Source organism: Mustela putorius, unplaced genomic scaffold (genome assembly GCF_011764305.1).
Source record: "Mustela putorius furo isolate JIRA1106 unplaced genomic scaffold, ASM1176430v1.1 tig00003853_pilon_pilon_pilon, whole genome shotgun sequence".
Lineage (NCBI taxonomy): Eukaryota > Metazoa > Chordata > Mammalia > Carnivora > Mustelidae > Mustela > Mustela putorius.
The window spans coordinates 23,977,717-23,995,230 of record NW_025422005.1 but is presented as its reverse complement, the minus strand read 5'-3'; the positions used below and the strand labels follow the sequence as shown (position 1 = coordinate 23,995,230).

The 17,514-nt window shown below is 51.0% G+C and overlaps 2 protein-coding genes across 2 annotated transcripts in view; one reads left to right on the top strand and one right to left on the bottom strand.

The window, feature by feature from the left end:
* Window positions 1-453: 453 nt before the first annotated feature.
* On the top strand, window positions 454-2,858 carry MARCKSL1 (MARCKS like 1). The gene is made up of 2 exons (XM_004740915.3): window positions 454-756; window positions 1,583-2,858. Exons 1-2 carry the CDS (start codon window positions 670-672, stop codon window positions 2,093-2,095), a joined length of 600 nt encoding a protein of 199 aa, XP_004740972.1. The 5' UTR covers window positions 454-669; the 3' UTR covers window positions 2,096-2,858.
* A 208-nt stretch (window positions 2,859-3,066) lies between these two features.
* The window catches only part of HDAC1 (histone deacetylase 1), a 34,455-nt gene continuing 20,007 nt past the window's right edge, over window positions 3,067-17,514 (bottom strand). The window contains exons 3-14 of the mRNA XM_004740917.3: window positions 17,265-17,382; window positions 10,508-10,582; window positions 9,019-9,157; window positions 8,419-8,560; window positions 7,307-7,399; window positions 6,009-6,117; window positions 5,794-5,934; window positions 5,194-5,302; window positions 4,969-5,099; window positions 4,538-4,690; window positions 3,970-4,018; window positions 3,067-3,692 (exon numbers count right to left, since the gene is read on the bottom strand). Of these exons, the coding sequence (XP_004740974.1) occupies window positions 3,665-3,692; window positions 3,970-4,018; window positions 4,538-4,690; window positions 4,969-5,099; window positions 5,194-5,302; window positions 5,794-5,934; window positions 6,009-6,117; window positions 7,307-7,399; window positions 8,419-8,560; window positions 9,019-9,157; window positions 10,508-10,582; window positions 17,265-17,382 (1,287 nt within the window). The 3' untranslated portion in view covers window positions 3,067-3,664. The remainder of the gene's footprint in view (window positions 3,693-3,969; window positions 4,019-4,537; window positions 4,691-4,968; window positions 5,100-5,193; window positions 5,303-5,793; window positions 5,935-6,008; window positions 6,118-7,306; window positions 7,400-8,418; window positions 8,561-9,018; window positions 9,158-10,507; window positions 10,583-17,264; window positions 17,383-17,514) is intronic.

Below are 17,514 nucleotides of genomic sequence, written 5' to 3'. Positions count from 1 at the left end.
CCTCGCGGGGCCCCGCGGCTTCTATGACCGCATTCTCCGGAGCATAACTCAGGATCAGCCCTCTGACGAGTCTGGGCATGTGAGCCCTTCGAAGAGTTCTAGGGGGAGACTGACAGGGGCTGTCAGTGCAGAACTACGGCGTTGGGGACTGCTCCAGGTGCTGGGGCGTCCACCCTGGGGGCTGGGCGGCGAGAGGAGAGAGTGATTGCTTTCCCTTTCCTCTAGAAGCCCCCCTCTGGCCAGCTCGCTTAAGGACCCGCCTCTCCCCTTCCCATGTTGGACCCCACCCGTCCGGGGTAGGCTAGTGAGCTAGGGGTACCAGACCGCCGGCGTCGCCCACTGTGCCAGTGGAGCCCGGGACTTGAGCCCGCCTCTGCTCCTCGATTGGGCGCTCATTTAAATGTCCGGCCCCGCCCCGAGGTCGGGGCGCCTATATAAGGTGGCTCGGCGGGCGGCGGGCGGCATTCTGGCGCGGAGCGGAGCGGTGGCGGGCGCAGCTAGCGGGTCGGGCGCCGAGAGGGGGTGCAGCTCGGTTTCCCACCCCCCCCGATACCCCTCCCCCTCAGGCTCGAGCCCCACCCCTCCGCCGGCCAGGCCGACCCGGCCGAACTATCCCCTGCGGCGCGAGCCCGGGGCGGTCCCGGGCGCCCCCCCAGCAGACCCCCCATCATGGGCAGTCAGAGCTCCAAGGCTCCCCGGGGCGACGTGACCGCCGAGGAGGCAGCAGGCGCTTCCCCTGCTAAGGCCAACGGACAGGTGGGTGCGCTCGGCACGGCCCGACCTGGCCCCCTCCTCCCGTACCTCGCCCCCTCTGGGGCCCTGGGCCGGGGCCGCGCGCTTTGTCCGGCCCGGGACACGCGGCGCCCCCTCCCCCGCCCGGTCCCTTTGTTCTCGGCGCCGCAGCCCCCGCGGGCGAAGCGAGGGGAGGGGCGGGGAGGGGGCGCCGGCCCGGCCCCGCCGCCTTCTTTGTTTGCGGCCCCGGCCCCCGGCGCTGCCCCCGGCCGCCCCGAGTGCCGCGCGGGGAACAAAGGCGCTGCCCGGCCGCGCCAAGGGGGCGCCCAGGGGCCGCGGGGCGGGTTCCCGGGGGGGAGGGCACTCCACCCGCAGACTCGACCTCGGTGGCTCACGGCCTTTTTTTAGTGGGGAGTCGAGATGTGGGGAGAGCTGGGTGGGGGGCCGCTTGCACAAAGCGGGAGGCTGGGAAAATGGGCCGTCCAGGTGGGGAGAAGAGCGCCCCGTGGCGGCTTCCCGCCCGATGTCGGCTTGTTGGGCTCGCCCGCCTGCCGGGGATCGGCGGCGGCGAGCGGGTACCCGCCGAATGGAGAGCGCGCCCCGGGGGAGGTGGGTGGGGGGCCACGGGACCCCAGCGCCTCCTGCCGGCCGCGGCCTCTGCGCGCTCGGCCCCCGCGCGCTCGTGAGGACAGGAGGGAGATGTTTGACGGGATCCCGGTGTGGGTGAGGCTACCAGCAGCCTTCCGGATTGCAGAAGAATCGGGATCCCATTGCCTGGAAGAGGTCCGCGGCGGGCTGGGGGAGGAGGGGTAGAGCCCTGGCCCTCATTGCTGTCTCCTCTGCCCTGCAGGAGAATGGCCACGTGAAAAGCAATGGAGACTTATCCCCCAAGGGTGAAGGGGAGTCGCCCCCCGTGAACGGAACAGAGGAGGCAGCCGGGGCCACTGGCGATGCCATCGAGCCAGCACCTCCTAGCCAGGGCGCTGAGGTCAAGGGGGATGCCCCCGCCAAGGAGACCCCCAAGAAGAAGAAGAAATTCTCTTTCAAGAAGCCTTTCAAATTGAGTGGTCTGTCCTTCAAGAGAAATCGGAAGGAGGGTGGGGGTGATTCGTCTGCCTCCTCACCCACCGAGGAAGAGCAGGAGCAGGGGGAGATCGGTGCCTGCGGCGAGGAAGGCACAGCCCAGGAAGGGAAGGCTGTTGCCACCCCTGAAAGCCAGGAGCCCCAGGCCAAGGGGGCAGAGGCTAGTGCTGCCTCCAAGGGAGGAGACACAGAAGAAGAGGCAGGGCCCCAGGCTGCAGAGCCATCCACCCCCTCGGGGCCGGAGAGTGGCCCTACACCTGCCTGCGAGCAGAAGGAGTAGCTGGGTGGGGGCAGGTGGGTGATCTCTAAGCTGCAAAAACTGTGCTGTCCTTGTGAGGTCACTGCCTGGACCTGGTGCCCTGGCTGCCTTCCTGTGCCCAGAAAGGAAGGGGCTGTTGCCCCCTCCCAGCCACGTTGCCCTCTCCTTTTCCCTCCTGTGGATTCTCCCATCATCCATCTGGCCTTCCTCTTAAGGCCGGTTGAGGATGGTCCCTTGCAGTTTCCCAAGTTAGGTTAGTGATGTGAAATTCTCCTGCCCCTGGCCCTACCTCTGCTGTCCCTACCCCTGAAGAAGGCAATTGCTGGTTTTCTTCCCCAGTTCTTTTCCAAGTAGGTTTTGTTTACTCCCCAAATCCCTGAGCCAGATGTGGGGTGCCTACACTCCCAAACCCTGAGTGTCCAGCCTCCCCCCCTGTTGAGTTTTTAGTCTCTTGTGCTGTGCCTAGTGGCACCTGGGCTGGGGAGGACACTACCCCTGTCTAGGTTTTTATAAATGTCTTACTCAAGTTCAAACCTCCAGCTTGTGAATTGACTGTGTCTCTTTTTTGACTTGGTAAGCAAGTATTAGGCTTTGGGGTGTGGGGGGGAGGTCTGTAATGTGAAACAACTTCTCGTTGTCTTTTTTCCCCCTCCCATTGTTGTAAATAACTTTTAATGGCCAAACCCCAGATTTGTACTTTTTTTTTTTTTCTAACTGCTAAAACCATTCTCTTCCACCTGGTTTTACTGTAACATTTGGAGAAGGAATAAATGTCGTCCCTTTAGTAGTGCTTTTTAATGAGTGGTCTTCTGGGGGTAGGGCAAGAAGATCGGTTAACCTCAACCCTCGAGGCGGGGATTAAGGTGAGGGGTAAGTCTGTGGGGTTGTTACGTTGTTCAGGGAGTTGCCCAGGTTCTCATGGACACCAGAAGGGCACGGAAGTGGAGTGGAAATCAACTCAGGGACACTGCTAGGACACAAACTCAGGAGGATGTAGAAATGTACCAATTTATTACAAAGATTCTCACAAAAATGAAAATAGTATCTCAAAAAGGATACTAGACCACCAATCTCCACCTGCAGAATTGGGTGAGGATAGAGGGCAGGCAGTGTGAGTTCCTTGGCTCACATGGGGCTAGTGGGGAAGGTATGGTAACAGAACCAACCTAAAATGGCTGATGTTACCTTAAGGAGCCTGATTTGGGCAGGGAGCGAGGGGTGTCTCTGAAGACCCAACCACTCCTAGAATGCTCAATAAGGGCACCTCTCCAAAGCTACTAAGCAGGCACTTGACATTTCAAGATTTTGTCCTATGGCTGCTTAAGAGTATGCCTTCCAGACCCGGCACCCTTTATGGTTCAAAAGTAATAACTGGGGAAGGCTGGGTGGCAGCAAGGCAGCCACAGCCACTAGAAAAGCTCACTCTAACACGTGCCCTGGGCTCAGGGCCCTGGTTCCTGTCTAGTCCCAGGGGATATTTATATTTAATATATATTTATATAAATACACAGAAATAGAAAATATAAAATCTGAGGGCTTGTGGGAGGAAGGTGGGGAACTTGGCAGGAAGCCAGAACTGGAGAGGTCTGCTCAGGCCAACTTGACCTCCTCCTTGACCCTGTGGAGAGAGCAGAGACTGGCATGAGATAAGGCACCCCAGAGGCCTTGAGGCAAAAACATGGGGACAATGACTTCCTATAGGACCCCAGCTGCCCAGGTGACTTGCTGAGAGCGGAGGCTTCCTAGCTCTGCCTAGAACCGCAGAGACGGACAGACTGGTCCCTGAAAGAGGTCTTTGTAAACTGCACCAGCTGTCCCTGTGCCTCCCCTCAGCGTAGTGGACAACGGGGCTGGTGCTCCAATGCTGGGGAGATAGCTGACAGCTCCTTCCTCACCCTTTGGCTTCTTGCTTCTCCTCCTTGGTTTTCTCCTCTTCTATGACTTCTGGAACATAAGAGTGCAGGGATGACCAAGGGCTCCCCTCCAGAAAGACCCATGGAATCTTTACTTAGCCTAAAACCCCTTCCCCAACACTACAGCTCACTGGACATACAAAAGAGAGAAAAGCCCATCCCAGGCCCTCCCACTGAGCCCAGTTGAGAACAAACAGGTCAGACCGGTTTCCCAGCCTGCTAATGCCTGAACCTGGTGGGCGGAGGCAGCCCCCTGGGAAACTGGGGTGAAGTGCTGGGAAAAGGGCTTGGGTGGTATGTGAGAGCCACACTCCTGACCACGGGGAGCCCAGGCATGTCCCTGGCTCCGGAGCTTGGCAGGGCTCTCAATCAGCCAGTGGAGATGACAAATCGAGTTTCGTTCTTTTGTGAGGCCTGCTACTTCTGGGAGCTGAGGCAGAACCAGGCAAAAGGCAGGGCCTGAGTCGGCTCTCTCCTCCCAATACCCTATACAGATCCTCCTCTGTGGTCTGGGGCTCAAGACCCAAGGCTGGGCGTGACCCAAACCCACCTTTCTTCTCTTCTGGGTCTTTCTCTTTTTCATCCTCAGTTTTGACTCTCTTGGCTTTTTTGAAGTTGGAAGAGTTCTTGCGACCGCCTTCTCCCTCCTCATCAGAGTCCGAGAACTCTTCCTCGCAGGCAATTCGTTTGTCAGAAGAACAGACTGGGAGGCAATGTGGAATGTGGGTGAGACAGCAGGAGGTGAGCTTTACCTCAGGGTCTGTGCCCGGTGCTTCCCTGTGTGCCCTCTAAGAGACACCAAGGGAAGGGGAGACCACGAAGAGGGGGAGGAAACTCAAGGAGTCCCTAAATTGTTCCAAGTCCTAGCACTTGGGTTTCCCAACAGATGGGTAGCTTGAGAGGAATGCGGAACCAACAGTGGTGGGAAGTCAGAGCTACCTACTGAGTGGGAAGGCACCGGCCCCGGGGTCTGGGTCTTACTTGAGATGCGCTTGTCAGGATCTTCTTCATCCTCGTCGCCACTCTCCTCAGGAATGGCGTCCTCAGGAATCACCTGCATTTGGACCCCCGGTGCATGGGGCAGCATTCTCAGGTTCTCAAACAGTCGCTGTCTATGGCCAATGGTAGAGAGGGTGGCTGGGCTCTGGTTAGGGACAAACCAGAGCCTGGAATGTTCAGTCAGGGGGTGTCTAGGGATATACTCACTTGATCTTCTCCAGGTATTCATTGGTATTCTGGTTGGTCATATTGGAAGGACTGATGTGAAGTTTGAAATCTGGTCCAAAGTATTCGAAGTAGTCGTTGTACGGAAGCTCTAATTGGGGCAGGAGGTTAAGAGTCAAGAGACCTGGCTACCATGGGACCCTGAGAAAAGCATTTGTAGGTTTATCTGGAACTGTCAGTCCAGCCATCTAACAGAGTACTTGGGTACTTTATAGGGTTTCAGTCTTTTTAATGCCATTCTCCAGAAGAGAAGGAACAAGCCCCTGGTTTTGGAAAACTTAGGCAATGCTCACTGCGAGCACGTCCTCAATGACTACCCACTTCCCCTATAAAGTAGAAATTCCAAAGCTATAAATAACCACTGATAATTTCGTCTAGACCAGAAGCAAAAGGGAGGGAGGACAGAGTCCAAAAAGAACTCAGGAAAAACTGATGGTCTGACAATCACAAGTGAATAGGCAGGAAAATCAATGACAAGTATCAGAAGAGGAGAGGCCACATGGCCAACGGGAAAGGGCTCCTGAACTTGCAGACATCTGAGCTCCAGCTCTGCCCCACCCAACCTGGCCCTGGAGCTATTACCATTCGGGATCTCCGTGTCCAGGGCCACTGCTGTTTCATACGTCCAGCAGCGGGCCACGTTACGGATGGTGTAGCCGCCTCCTCCCAGCATCAGCATAGGCAGGTTGAAGCTCTTCACAAACTCCACACACTTGGCGTGCCCTTTGGTGGGAGAAAGGGGTTACAGGAGCACCCTGCAGGACCCGCCCAACCATCCCTATGCTACACGGTCTCACCTTTGATGGTCAGATTGAAGCAACCTAACCGATCCCCAGACAGGGAGTCGGAACCACACTGTAAGACAACCGCACTGGGCTGGAACATCTCCATCACTTTAGATATGACCTAAAAGGACACATCCTGGTCACCACTGGCTTTAAGAAAAGTTATGTGATGCTCGGGGCTGCAAAGGGTGGGTGTAGTCCCTCTGCCCGCTATCATTCACTCCCACTTTTGCACTCTCCCTCATGCTGGGTGGTAAATAGGGAACATCGGTCTGGGGCGCTTGTTTCCCTACTTGGGATTTCAGTTTTCCAATTTGAAAGGCTCTCCGAGATCCTTCTAGTTCTAGGAATGTTGAATCTAGAAGAGCCTCTTCATCTTTCCCTCAATCTTTCCCTTCTTTTCTTTCATTGCCCCAACTCCAGTGCCACTTCTGACCCTGAGCTGCACCTGCCCTACACCTCAGTCCTACAGACTTTGAGCCTCATATCGTGAGGGGGGCTTACTTTTGTCTTTCTCTTTCTGACAAGATTTTGAGGTTACCAGGACAAAGACCATATCTTGGGCTTCGCTGTCACCCTTACTACGCAGCATACAGTAGGCACTTGACTACCTGAACTTTTTACATTAATACTCCAGTAATGGTTCCTTGTGGCTTGCAGGCAGAAGATTTAACTCCTCAGCTTGGCATTCAAGGCTCCCTTTGAAATACCGACCCCAACATACGTTTCCTACAACATCCTCCAACAGTCCTCCCACCCATCACACTGGCCTACACAAAGCTACGTACTGGCACCTTTGTGCTTCTGCTAGTGCTGTTCGCCCTGCTGAACGCCATCCCCGCCCTCCAGCCTCCACCTCCTACTTCACATGGACAAATCCTCATTTTTCAGAGTCCAGATCAAATATCACCACCTCTATGAAATCGGCTCTGACTACCCTCGCCCCAGCCCAGGCAGTGGTTTTTCTCCCACTCATCTGTTCATCCTGCAAAAACAGTAATGACCACACACTGTCGTGTGTGTGCCTGCCTCCCACGACGTAGACTGTGAGGTCTTCAAGGGCATGATTTATGCCTTAGGTAGTCTTGTCTCCAACAGAGGGCCCGACCCACAGAAGGCACCAATAAACACTTGGATGAATTTCGTTCCTCTAGCCGAGCACACAGCATATGAGCCACGGTCAAAACACATCTCCCTTCCCGACCAGCTTCTCAGGGAGGGAGAGGTTCCTGACGCATGCTAGGGGTGCTCTGCTACCCCTCCCTTTGACTAAGCCCGACTGCAGCCCAGGTGGTGGATAAGCCACTTACCGGCTTGAAAATGGCCTCATAGGACTCGTCATCGATCCCATCTCGGAGCGGGTAGTTAACAGCATAATACTTGCCTTTGCCAGCCCCAATATCCTAATCAAGAGGGACATTAAAGTAAAACTGAAAGATGAAGCGAAGAAGAGGTTCAAGGATGGGGGCTGGAAGGCTAAGGACAGGCAGTGGTTCTAAGAGCGAAAAGAGGGGCCCGTGAGCGGAGCCAGGGACAGAACAGGGGCCTCTTGGTTAATACCATCCCTTTCACGGGGAAGTCTAGCTCATTCCTCTGGGCACACCACTGAGCTCGTGCCCAGCCTGAGAATTATTCATGGAGCCAGAGATGGACTATCCCACCCCACAGCACAAGACCTCCACCTTTGGACTGGGTCAGAGCTGCCAGTGGCTGGATCATAGAAATCACACCCACCCTGGGACAACCTTTTCCTCCCCAGAGAAGGTGGGAGAGTTCTTTAAAATTGGAAATACCCACTTATTCAAATGCTTGCCACAGCAAACAAATGAATTACTGCCACTTTTTCACCAGAGGGGTACCGCATGCCATAGGGCTGGTTTCATCTTCATGTTAATAGAAGCAGATATAACAACAGTTCACTGAGTTTGCTTCTGAGGACTCTTATCCTGAGGTCTACTGATGGGCTTCACTAAGGGGAGGTGTCCAATTAACTATTCAGTATCAGATACAAAACATTTCCGACACTTTCCTAGGGACAGAGCCCATCAGGGACAGGTGATCAAAGGAGAAGGTTAAGAACCCTTGAGATGGTCCATAAGGGTCCCAATTCCTAGCCCCCAGGAGAGAACCTGGTGTTTCTAGCCTAAAATTCAAGTCATATGGGACATCTGAGTACTGTAATGTAACTTAGTTATGGCCTGGAGGGACCTGCCATGCGACCCCTATCCCTCCAACCCTTTGGGCCCCATTGTTCCCTTCCTCCAGAATAAGGGAGGGAAGGAGACCCGAGCAGGTACCCTACAACGGGCTATGGCGTTCTGAATGGCAGAAGAGGCAGGAAGTGGTTTCTGGTGACATGAGATAGGAGAGTTAGAGCTGGCAGCTGAGGGTGAGCTAGTAGGCCCCTGAAGGGAGTTCTCACCCGTAGGTCCCCAGTTCCTGGGAAGTACTCTCCGTATTTATGAAAGGACACAGTCATGACCCGGTCTGTGGTATAGAAGGCCTCTTCCACGCCATCGCCGTGGTGAATATCAATGTCAATATACAGCACCCTCTGGTGATACCTAGGATCAGAAGGGGGTCAGGGGTCTGGGGGCTCTCTGGGAATGGGACGCGCCAAGGGCGCCAGGTCCCAGCTTACCGGGCTGGCTGCCTCCCTCAGGTATCTCTAAGCACCAGAGACGTGGAAACTGGCTGAAGGAAGGTGGAAGAGCGGCAGGGTGTCTCCAGAGGCCTGACCAAGCCGACCAAGTCCGATCTTCCTACTCTACAGCCAGGGTCAACTCCAGCCACACAGGGACACTCTGGAGGCAGGATCTGAGCAGCGCCTGCCCCTGATCTTGCCGTGGGCTCAGATCAAACCAGGACCCCGTCAAGGAGAGGATGGCCAGAGACACTCAATGAACACATCCTAGCCAGCACACCGCTAGGAAAAGCAAACTAGGGAGGCAAGCCCGGGGGAGAGGGAAGTGGGAACCTGGCCTAAGGATCTCCTGCAAGAGACAAGGCCAGGCAGGCATACTTTAGCAGTTCCAGGATGGCCAAGACGATATCATTGACGTAACAGAAGCCAGATGCCTCAGACTTCTTCGCATGGTGCAGGCCCCCGGCCCAATTCACAGCGATGTCCGTCTGTTGCTTATTAAGTTTCACAGCACTCGCTGGGTGTGGGAGAGTGAATGTAAGACTGTTAACAAGCCATTCACCCCCTTTCCCCAAGCAGCCCAGGAAACCCGGTGAGGTGGGGCCTATTCAACAACGGGACTGTATAATCCAAGCGCTAGTCCTCTCCCTCCCTCCCTCTTCCAGCGGGGAGTAGGTATGACACTGGCTACTCTCAACAACTTTTTCCCAAACGGAGGGTGGTAACCCATCAGTAAGCCTTAGAGCTGGTTTAGTGGGTTGTGACTAGTGTGTGTGTGTGTTAAACAAAACAAACTAAGAAAAAAGGACAGTAAAGGTAACTGCTCTCCTGTAAAACTGGCTTCAGAGCGAGAACGTATGTGCGCGACTTTGACTGCAAGTGTCAATGTATTTCTTACTGGGGTTCATGGTCAAAAAACGGTGAAGATACTAGAGGTTTTAGGAGCTCAAAGTACAAACATGCCCAGAAGTGAGAGAAATACACACTTGTGTATTCAGGTGCGTGTACAGCAGTGTAACCACAACAGCAATAAAAACACGGAATGAGCCAAGTGATCCAATAAAAGGGGACCGATTATATATCAACCAAAGTCGGCCCAAAATGTGGAATAATCACATAGCCACTAGGCATTATGCTATAGACTATGTGAGCTAAAGAACTTTTAAAGATTTACTAAGTAAAAGATGCAGACACAAAACTATATGCATGTGACACATTTTTGTAAAATACAGACGTACATGTTATATCCAGATATATACATACAGAAAAAAGAATGGATATACAAACACCAAAATGGTAATAACAATTATTCACGGACAGCATGACTGTGGACAATTTTTCCCTGAGATGATCTGAGATGATACTGGGAGCCGAAAGGGGAGAGGACAGAAAACAATGATCATAGGAAAAGAAATATTTGTTAAGAAAGGGTTTAGAGTAATCATAGAGGTGATCTAGGAGTTAATAATGGAAGTGGGAGATATGTGGGGAGTATTTTTGACCTCTAAAGGTGATTACTATGGTCTTTTGTAAGACACAGATGATGACACTTCCCATTTTTATAGCACTTTGCAGTTTGCAAACTGCTTCTATGTACAGCATCTCCACAACTCCACACGGTCTGCAGGGAATTCCAGGGTGTAAGATCTCTCGGTAGGAGAGAACAGTCAAGGACACCCGTCAGTACCCTGTCAGAGACTGAACCTGGGCTGGGACTAAACCAGAGGGTATTTTAAAGACCTAAGGTAAAAACTCATAGGACCATTTTACAGGGTCACCGATCAGCCCTACTGGGACAGCGGCCCAAAAGGCAGACCTCACTAGTACAACCCAGCACAGGCCACGAGGAGGGAATTATATTCCTTACCCACAGAGCCACCAGTAGATAACTGACAGAACTCAAACAGGCCATCGAATACCGGACAGTCCTCACCGACGTTGACTTAAAAGACATAAGACAAAGGTTAGTTTCCAAAATTCCTTTGTTTTTTATTTACATACTTATGAGCCTATGGGGGCGGGGTGGGGGAGGGAATATAGAATTTGGGTTCAGGAGGCTTGTGTTCTAGTCCAGGCTCTATCTCTCACTGGTTTTGTGATTGGGTCAAATCATTTAACTTCCCAGAGCTTTGGCTCATTATCTTTAACTAGCAATCGTGATACCTGCCTCACCTAACCACTGAGAAGATGAACAGAAACCTTTATGGGGAAGAGCATAGCCAGTGAGTACTTAGAAAATGTTGGCTCTTTCCTTGAGGGAGAAAAGCGGAGCTGCTTATTCCTGGGTTTGTTCCAGATCTCTCTCCAGCTGACCAACAAGGCAGGGAAGAACTGAGACCTGTGTAACCCATCATCCACTGAATGCTTAACAGTGTGCCAGACGCTGTGCTAAAGGCTTTAAATTCCTTATGCCCCTCCTCACGTAACCTTCTTCTGACCTTCTGAGCCAGGCTTTGGTCTTACTTTACAAATGAGGAAACCTGCTCAGAGAGGTGAATGGCTAGTAAATAGCAGAGGCAATATTTAAGCATTGGTCCGCCTGCCCTAAAAGCCCATGAAAATGCACTCTAGGGCGCCTGGGTGGCTCAGTGGGTTAAGCCGCTGCCTTCGGCTCAGGTCATGATCTCAGGGTCCTGGGATCGAGTCCCGCATCGGGTTCTCTGCTCAGCAGGGAGCCTGCTTCCTCCTCTCTCTCTCTCTGCCTGCCTCTCTGCCTACTTGTGATCTCTCTCTGTTAAATAAATAAATAAAGTCTTTGGAAAAAAAAAAAATGCACTCTAGCCTTCTTCCCAATAATCTCATGTAGTCTCATTTGGTCCTCGTCACAACCCCATGAGCTGGGCAGGACACATCCACCCCACCGTCCACAGGGACAAACAGATCCCGAGCATTAAGTGACCAGCCCACGGTCCTATAAGCAGAGTGGAAGAGACAGAATCAGGGTCCAGGTGTCTCAACTCCCACAGTTCAGTGCTCTCTCTACTACACCTCTGAGTGACAACCGGAGTCAAGTTATTTCAGACCCAAAGGGGCAAAAGCACAAACTAAAGCGTAATGAGGAAACACATGCAAACAGTGATGCAAATGAACTGAGAGGCAGGAAGGGAGCGCATCTGAGGGCCGTGGAGTCACAGGGCGAGAGAGGAACCTTCGGGCTCCAAGTCTCCTCTCCCAGAAAAGGCAACTGCTAGGGGCGCCTGGATGGCTCAGTCAGTGCGGCATCCTATTCTTGGTTTCGGCTCAGGGTTGGCTCAGGGTTGTAAGATCAGGCTCCATGCACAGCAGGAGGGGTTGTTTGAGATTCTCTCCCTCTCCTTTCCCCCTCCCCTCCCCTCCTCTGACTCAGGCTCTTTCCCTCAAATAAATAAAATCTTTAAAAAAAAAAAAGGAAACTACTGAGACATGAACGATACACAGGAAATTAGTGTAGGCTATTCCTTGCCCCAGCCTTCCAACTGTACCTGCTGCTATCAGCCGGGGCTCCCCAAGTCGAGCAGGGAGGAGCCCTGGGAGGAGGAGGGTAGCAGAGCCTGGCTCGGACTGTGGTAGCCTTCGGAGAGACAGCTGAAGCTCAAAGTGTGCGATAACTACAAGTGTTACTAACTCTGGCACTGCCCTGAACTTGGAGGGTGCCCCACCAAGACAAGTACTCTGAGGAAGGATGGCCCACACAAGGGGGTGAGCAACAGTACCTGGCTCTCACCCCCACTGCCCGGGTAAACACTGGGAGGCTGTGTCAATAAGAACTTTGGTCGCTGGAGCCAGGCTCTTTATCCACTGGCAACCAAATGCCCCTTCCAGCTGCTTCCTGCCTCACTGGGTTTGGCCTGCCTAGATTGCGAAAGTTTTGCTTATACCCCCATTTGGGATGTGGAGCCACCATGGGAAGAAATGGTTGTTTTATCTGTTTTTTGTTGTTGTTGATGTTATTATTTTTAAGTAAGTTTTTTTTTTTAAGATTTTTTTTTAAATTTATTCATTTGACAGAGATCACAAGTAGGCAGAGAGGCAGGCAGAGAGAGAGAGAGAGAGAGGAGGAAGCAGGCTCCCCGCTGAGCAGAGAGCCCAATATGGGGCTCGATCCCAGGACCCTGGGACCATGACCAGAGCCGAAGGCAGAGGCCCTAACCCACTGAGCCACCCAGGCGCCCCTTAAGTAAGTTTTATATCCAATGTGAGGCTGGAACTCATGACCCCAAGACAGAGTTGTGTGCTCTACTGACTGAGTCTGCTGGGTGCCACAAGAAATGGTTGTTTTAGATAGGAGAAAAAAGTATTTTCCTTCAGGCCCCAAACCAACATGTGGCTCAAATGGCCAGCCCATCATGCTCAGTTCAACAAGCTGTGTGACTGGAGATGGAAAGGGGGCAACAGGGAGGCAGTCCCTCACTTGGGCTAATGCATGAAATGAGAGAGGACTTTTCTATGGGTTTCCCTCTTCCCACTATAAATACGTTTCTTATTCTTGGGCTGGCGTTAGGCTGAAGGGAGCAACACTGGGTGAGAGAAGGGAGAGTGGAGGGAGATGGAGAAGGCAGTAAAAAACACACTGCACAAAGAGATGCATGGATTAACAGGGACTCAGGAGGGGCCTTACCCCACTGTGGTGCTATGAGGGGGTGGGTGGTTGGACAGAAAGGGTGTGTGATCAAGGGGAGGCATCCTGGGGTTTCAACTATATTGGTAATGTTTTCTTTCTTAGAACAAAAGGCCAGTAGTGGGGTACTTGAATTTTCATTCTATTACTTTTTTTTTTTTTTAATTTATTTATCAGAGAGAGGGAGAGCAAGGGAGCACAGGCAGACAGAATGGCAGGCAGAGGCAGAGGGAGAAGCAGGCTCCCTGCTGAGCAAGGAGCCGGATGTGGGACTCAATCCCAGGATGATGGGATCATGACCCAAGCCGAAGGCAGCTGCTTAACTAACTGAGCCACCCAGGCGTCCCTCATTCTATTACTTTTTATACTTTCGTGTGTGTGTCTGAAATATTTTGCATGCTATTTATTTATTTAAAAATACTCCAGAATTAGGAAACGAGTTCCAGTCTCCATCCTACCACTACTTTGCTGGGTGACCCTGGGAAAGTCATTTTGCCCCAGTTTATATATCTAAAAAATGGATGATTATGCCTCCAAATTTTGCCACCACAATTCTCCTTTATCATTTGTCCACCACATTTCATATTCTGATAAACTACCAGAAAAAAAGAAAAAAAATTGCATTTTTAAACGTTTGAACCAATTTTATTTATTTACTATTATTTTTAAGAAGGCCTTAGCCCTGGGATGCCTAGGTGGCTCAGTCGGTTAAGCATCTGCTTTCAGCTCAGGTCACGGTCTCAGGGTCCTGGGATCAAGGACTCATTGGGCTCTTTGCAAGCAGCCTGCTGCTCCCCCAGCTTGTGCGCTCTCTCTCTGACAAACGAATATATAAAATCTTGGAAAAAAAAAAAAAAGAAGAAGAAGAAGGCCTGAGCCCAATAGGCCATGAGCTCCTCAGGAGGCAAAGGCTAGCTGATAGGGGACCGACTGCAAGTGGGCAGATCACACCAGGCTGTCAGGGAGCCTACTGTACATAATGGTCCCATTTTAACTAATTATTGGCTCAGACCTTCTGATCAAGGTTCTCAAAATCTTAAAATGACCACAGAACATTTATTACATTCTAGCTAAGAGCAAGGAAGCCTAACTTACTTAGTTTATTACATGTATTACTTCCTAGAGTAGGTGTTAGCTTTCACATCCCTGTTACTGTCTCTGTAGATACCCCTGGTTATACCCCTGGTCACTTTGTGCTTCACAAAGTGACACCTTTCTATGACTCTATGAATCAAGTCAGGGAGGCGCCTAAAGTCCTTAGAGAGCCCCACCCTTCCTAACCCATCTTCAATGAGAGAAAATCCCAGACCTAATTTTTTTTTTTTTTAAAAAGATCTTATTTATTTATTTGACAGAGAGGGAGAGAGAGATCACACATAGGCAGAGAGGCAGGCAGAGAGAGAAGGAAGCAGGTTCCCCACAGAGCAGAGATCCTGATGCAGGGCTTGATCCCAGAACCCTGAGATCATGACCTGAGCTGAAGGCAGAGGCTTAACCCACAGAACCACCCAGGTGCTCTGCAAACCTAATTTTTATTTATTTATTTATTCTTTTAAAGATTTTAGTTATTTATTTGAGAGAGAGATATCTCAAGTAGGCAGAGAGGCAGGCAGAGAGAGAGGGGGAAGCAGGCTTTCCTCTAAGCAGAGAGCCTGATGTGGGGCTCAATATCAGGACCCTGAGATCATGACCTGAGCCAAAGGCAGAGGCTTTAACCCACTGAGCCACCCAGGTGCCCCCAAACCTTATTTTTAAATGCACAATCTTAGAATGCTAATTTCAGGAAAACTGGAACAAAACTGGGAGCCAGAACCAAACCTGGGTATTCCTCAGAGCCTAATATTTTATGTCTGCCTTGATAGATTTGAAAATAATAAAAGCTGGGACACCTGGGTGGCTCACTTGGTTAAGTGTGGGCCCTTGGCTTAGATCCTGATCCCAGGGTCATGGGATCTAGTCCCACACTGGGCTCCTTGCTCAGCAGGGACCCTGCTTCTCTCTCTGCCTACCAATTGCCCTGCTTATGCTCTCTTTCTCTCATTCTCTGACAAATAAATAAAATCTTCAAAAAAAATGAAAGTAATATGTCATCATAGCAAAAATTACTATTCATTGACAGTCCGTGCTATCTCACTTATCCCCCCCAACTTCCACTATGAAATAGGCACTAATTTTATTTTTTTTATTTTTTTTAAGATTTATTTATTTGAGAGAGAGAAAGAGCATGCATGAGGAAGGGGGCAGGAGAGGAAGAAAGACAAGCAGGTTCCCCGCTGGTCAGGGAGCCTCACGGGGAGCTCAATCCCAGGATCCTGTGATCATGATCTGAGTTAAAGGCAGACGCTTAACTAACAGAGCTACCCAGGCCCCCCGGTCTTCCTTTTAAAGAAGAGAAAACAGAGGTCCCTGGGTGGTGCAGTCAGTTAAGCACCTGACTCTTGATTTTGGGTCAGGTCATGATCTCAGGATCATGAGATCAAGCCCTGCATCTGACTCTGGGCTCTGGGATCCATACTTAGTAGCAGAGTCTGCTTGAGATTCTCCCTCTTCCTCTGCCCCTCCCCCGTGCACAAGCACTCTCTCTCTCTAAAATAAATAAATAAATCTTTAAAGCTAAATAAAGAAGAAGAGAAGATGAGGCTCAGAGAGGCTAGGGACTTAAGAACACACAGCAGCGGAGTGGCAAATGAACGGATTCAAACCAAGACATCAAAGCTCATTTTCTTGCTTCAACACCAAGTTGCTTCTCCAATGAGAATCCTCTCTGCTGACAGTAGAGCCTGATCACTGACCTAAAAAGGTTATGAGAAGCACTAAAGCCATCTAGAGCAAAGGAAGGCATTTGTCTCATCTTGGAAGCAAATAAGATCTTGTCAATTTGAAGAGCAAACACTGCACTTGGAGGGGACAGCAGCTCCTGGAGTTGTAAGTGGTAAAGAAGCTTGATGCTTTAAAAAACGTCTCTGTGGTTCTGTAACCATTACAACTACACAATTATTGTAACAAATAAACTTTCTGCCTTGGGAATCAGACTACCTTGTGGCCAGTACAACAAGTGCCACAGATTTGCTGATATTTCAAAATAAGCTATTATGAGCTAATCAAAACTTCTTCTGGACAATGTTGTTTCATTGTTTCATTTTATGAGATAGTAGGTGCTGAGAGAGAATTTCTAAAAGAACACAAGGGATAAGTCAGATATGAGAGTTTTCTCCCAAATTTCAACACATTTTCTCCCACAGCTGAAACAGTCCCCATGATTCCTACAAACTGAGTATAGCTTCTGAGATGCCACCTGCTCTGTGTTTGAGTCTCAGGACACAGGAGGAGAATCACCTCAACTCAAAGATCACATCATCTAGAGTCTAAATAGCCACTCGATTCTCAATTACTGCTCACAAAGTGAGAGCAGTTATACTTGTACGGGATGACACCCAGTCTATTTTGCAAAAGAAAACTCTAAGGGGAAGTGACTCCCCGGGTCAGTGAAGAGTCAGAGCTGCGGCTTGTATCTCCTGTGTCCCTCTCCCCAGGTCAGTGCTCTTTCCATCGCAACATTTACAGTTTCCTCGGCACAGTGTTGTGAACCGAACTAGACAAAGATCAAACTCTATTCTTCATACTCAAGATACAAGGAAAACTGAGGGCACCTGGGTGGCTCACTGGGTTAAAGCCTCTGCCTTCAGCTCAGGTCATGATCTCAGGATCCTAGGATTGAGCCCAGCATCAGGCTTTCTTCTCAGCCCGGAGCCTGCTTCCCCCATCTCTCTGCCTGCCCCTCTGCCTACTTGTGATCTCTCTCTCTCTCTGTCAAAAAAATAAATAAAATCTTTAAAAAATAAATAAATAAAAGGAAAACTAGACTTGAGAAAAAAAAAAAAAAAGCAGCACTTCAGCCTCCTTGAGCGCCGGATATCAGGTGTTGGCTGAATGGGAGCTACGAGGGAAGGCAGGGCTGCGGACCTCTGCGATTCCAAGGCAGACCCAAGTGGGGCTTCTCAAGGAAGGAGGAACAGAACGGACTTACATCTCTGCATCTGCTTGCTGTACTCGGACATGTTATCTGGGCGGATGGAGCGCAAGAATTTAATGTAGTCGTCACTGTGGTACTTGGTCATCTCCTCAGCATTGGCTTTGTGAGGGCGCTAGAGGGCAGAGGGGAGAGAGGACACGTTATTCTGACCACGGCCAGTCTTCACTCAATCTACTCTAACACCTGTATCTGCCCAGCACTGAGCTGGGTGCTGTAAAGGTTAACAAGCAATGACTGATTAGAT

What these genes read in the sequence shown, in the direction of transcription:
- MARCKSL1 (XM_004740915.3), top strand. Translation starts at nt 670, where the DNA reads ATGGGCAGTCAGAGCTCCAAGGCTCCCCGGGGCGACGTGACCGCCGAG. An exon ending in CTGCTAAGGCCAACGGACAG is followed by an intron (nt 757 to 1,582) that starts GTGGGTGCGCTC and finishes TCTGCCCTGCAG; the next exon opens with GAGAATGGCCACGTGAAAAG.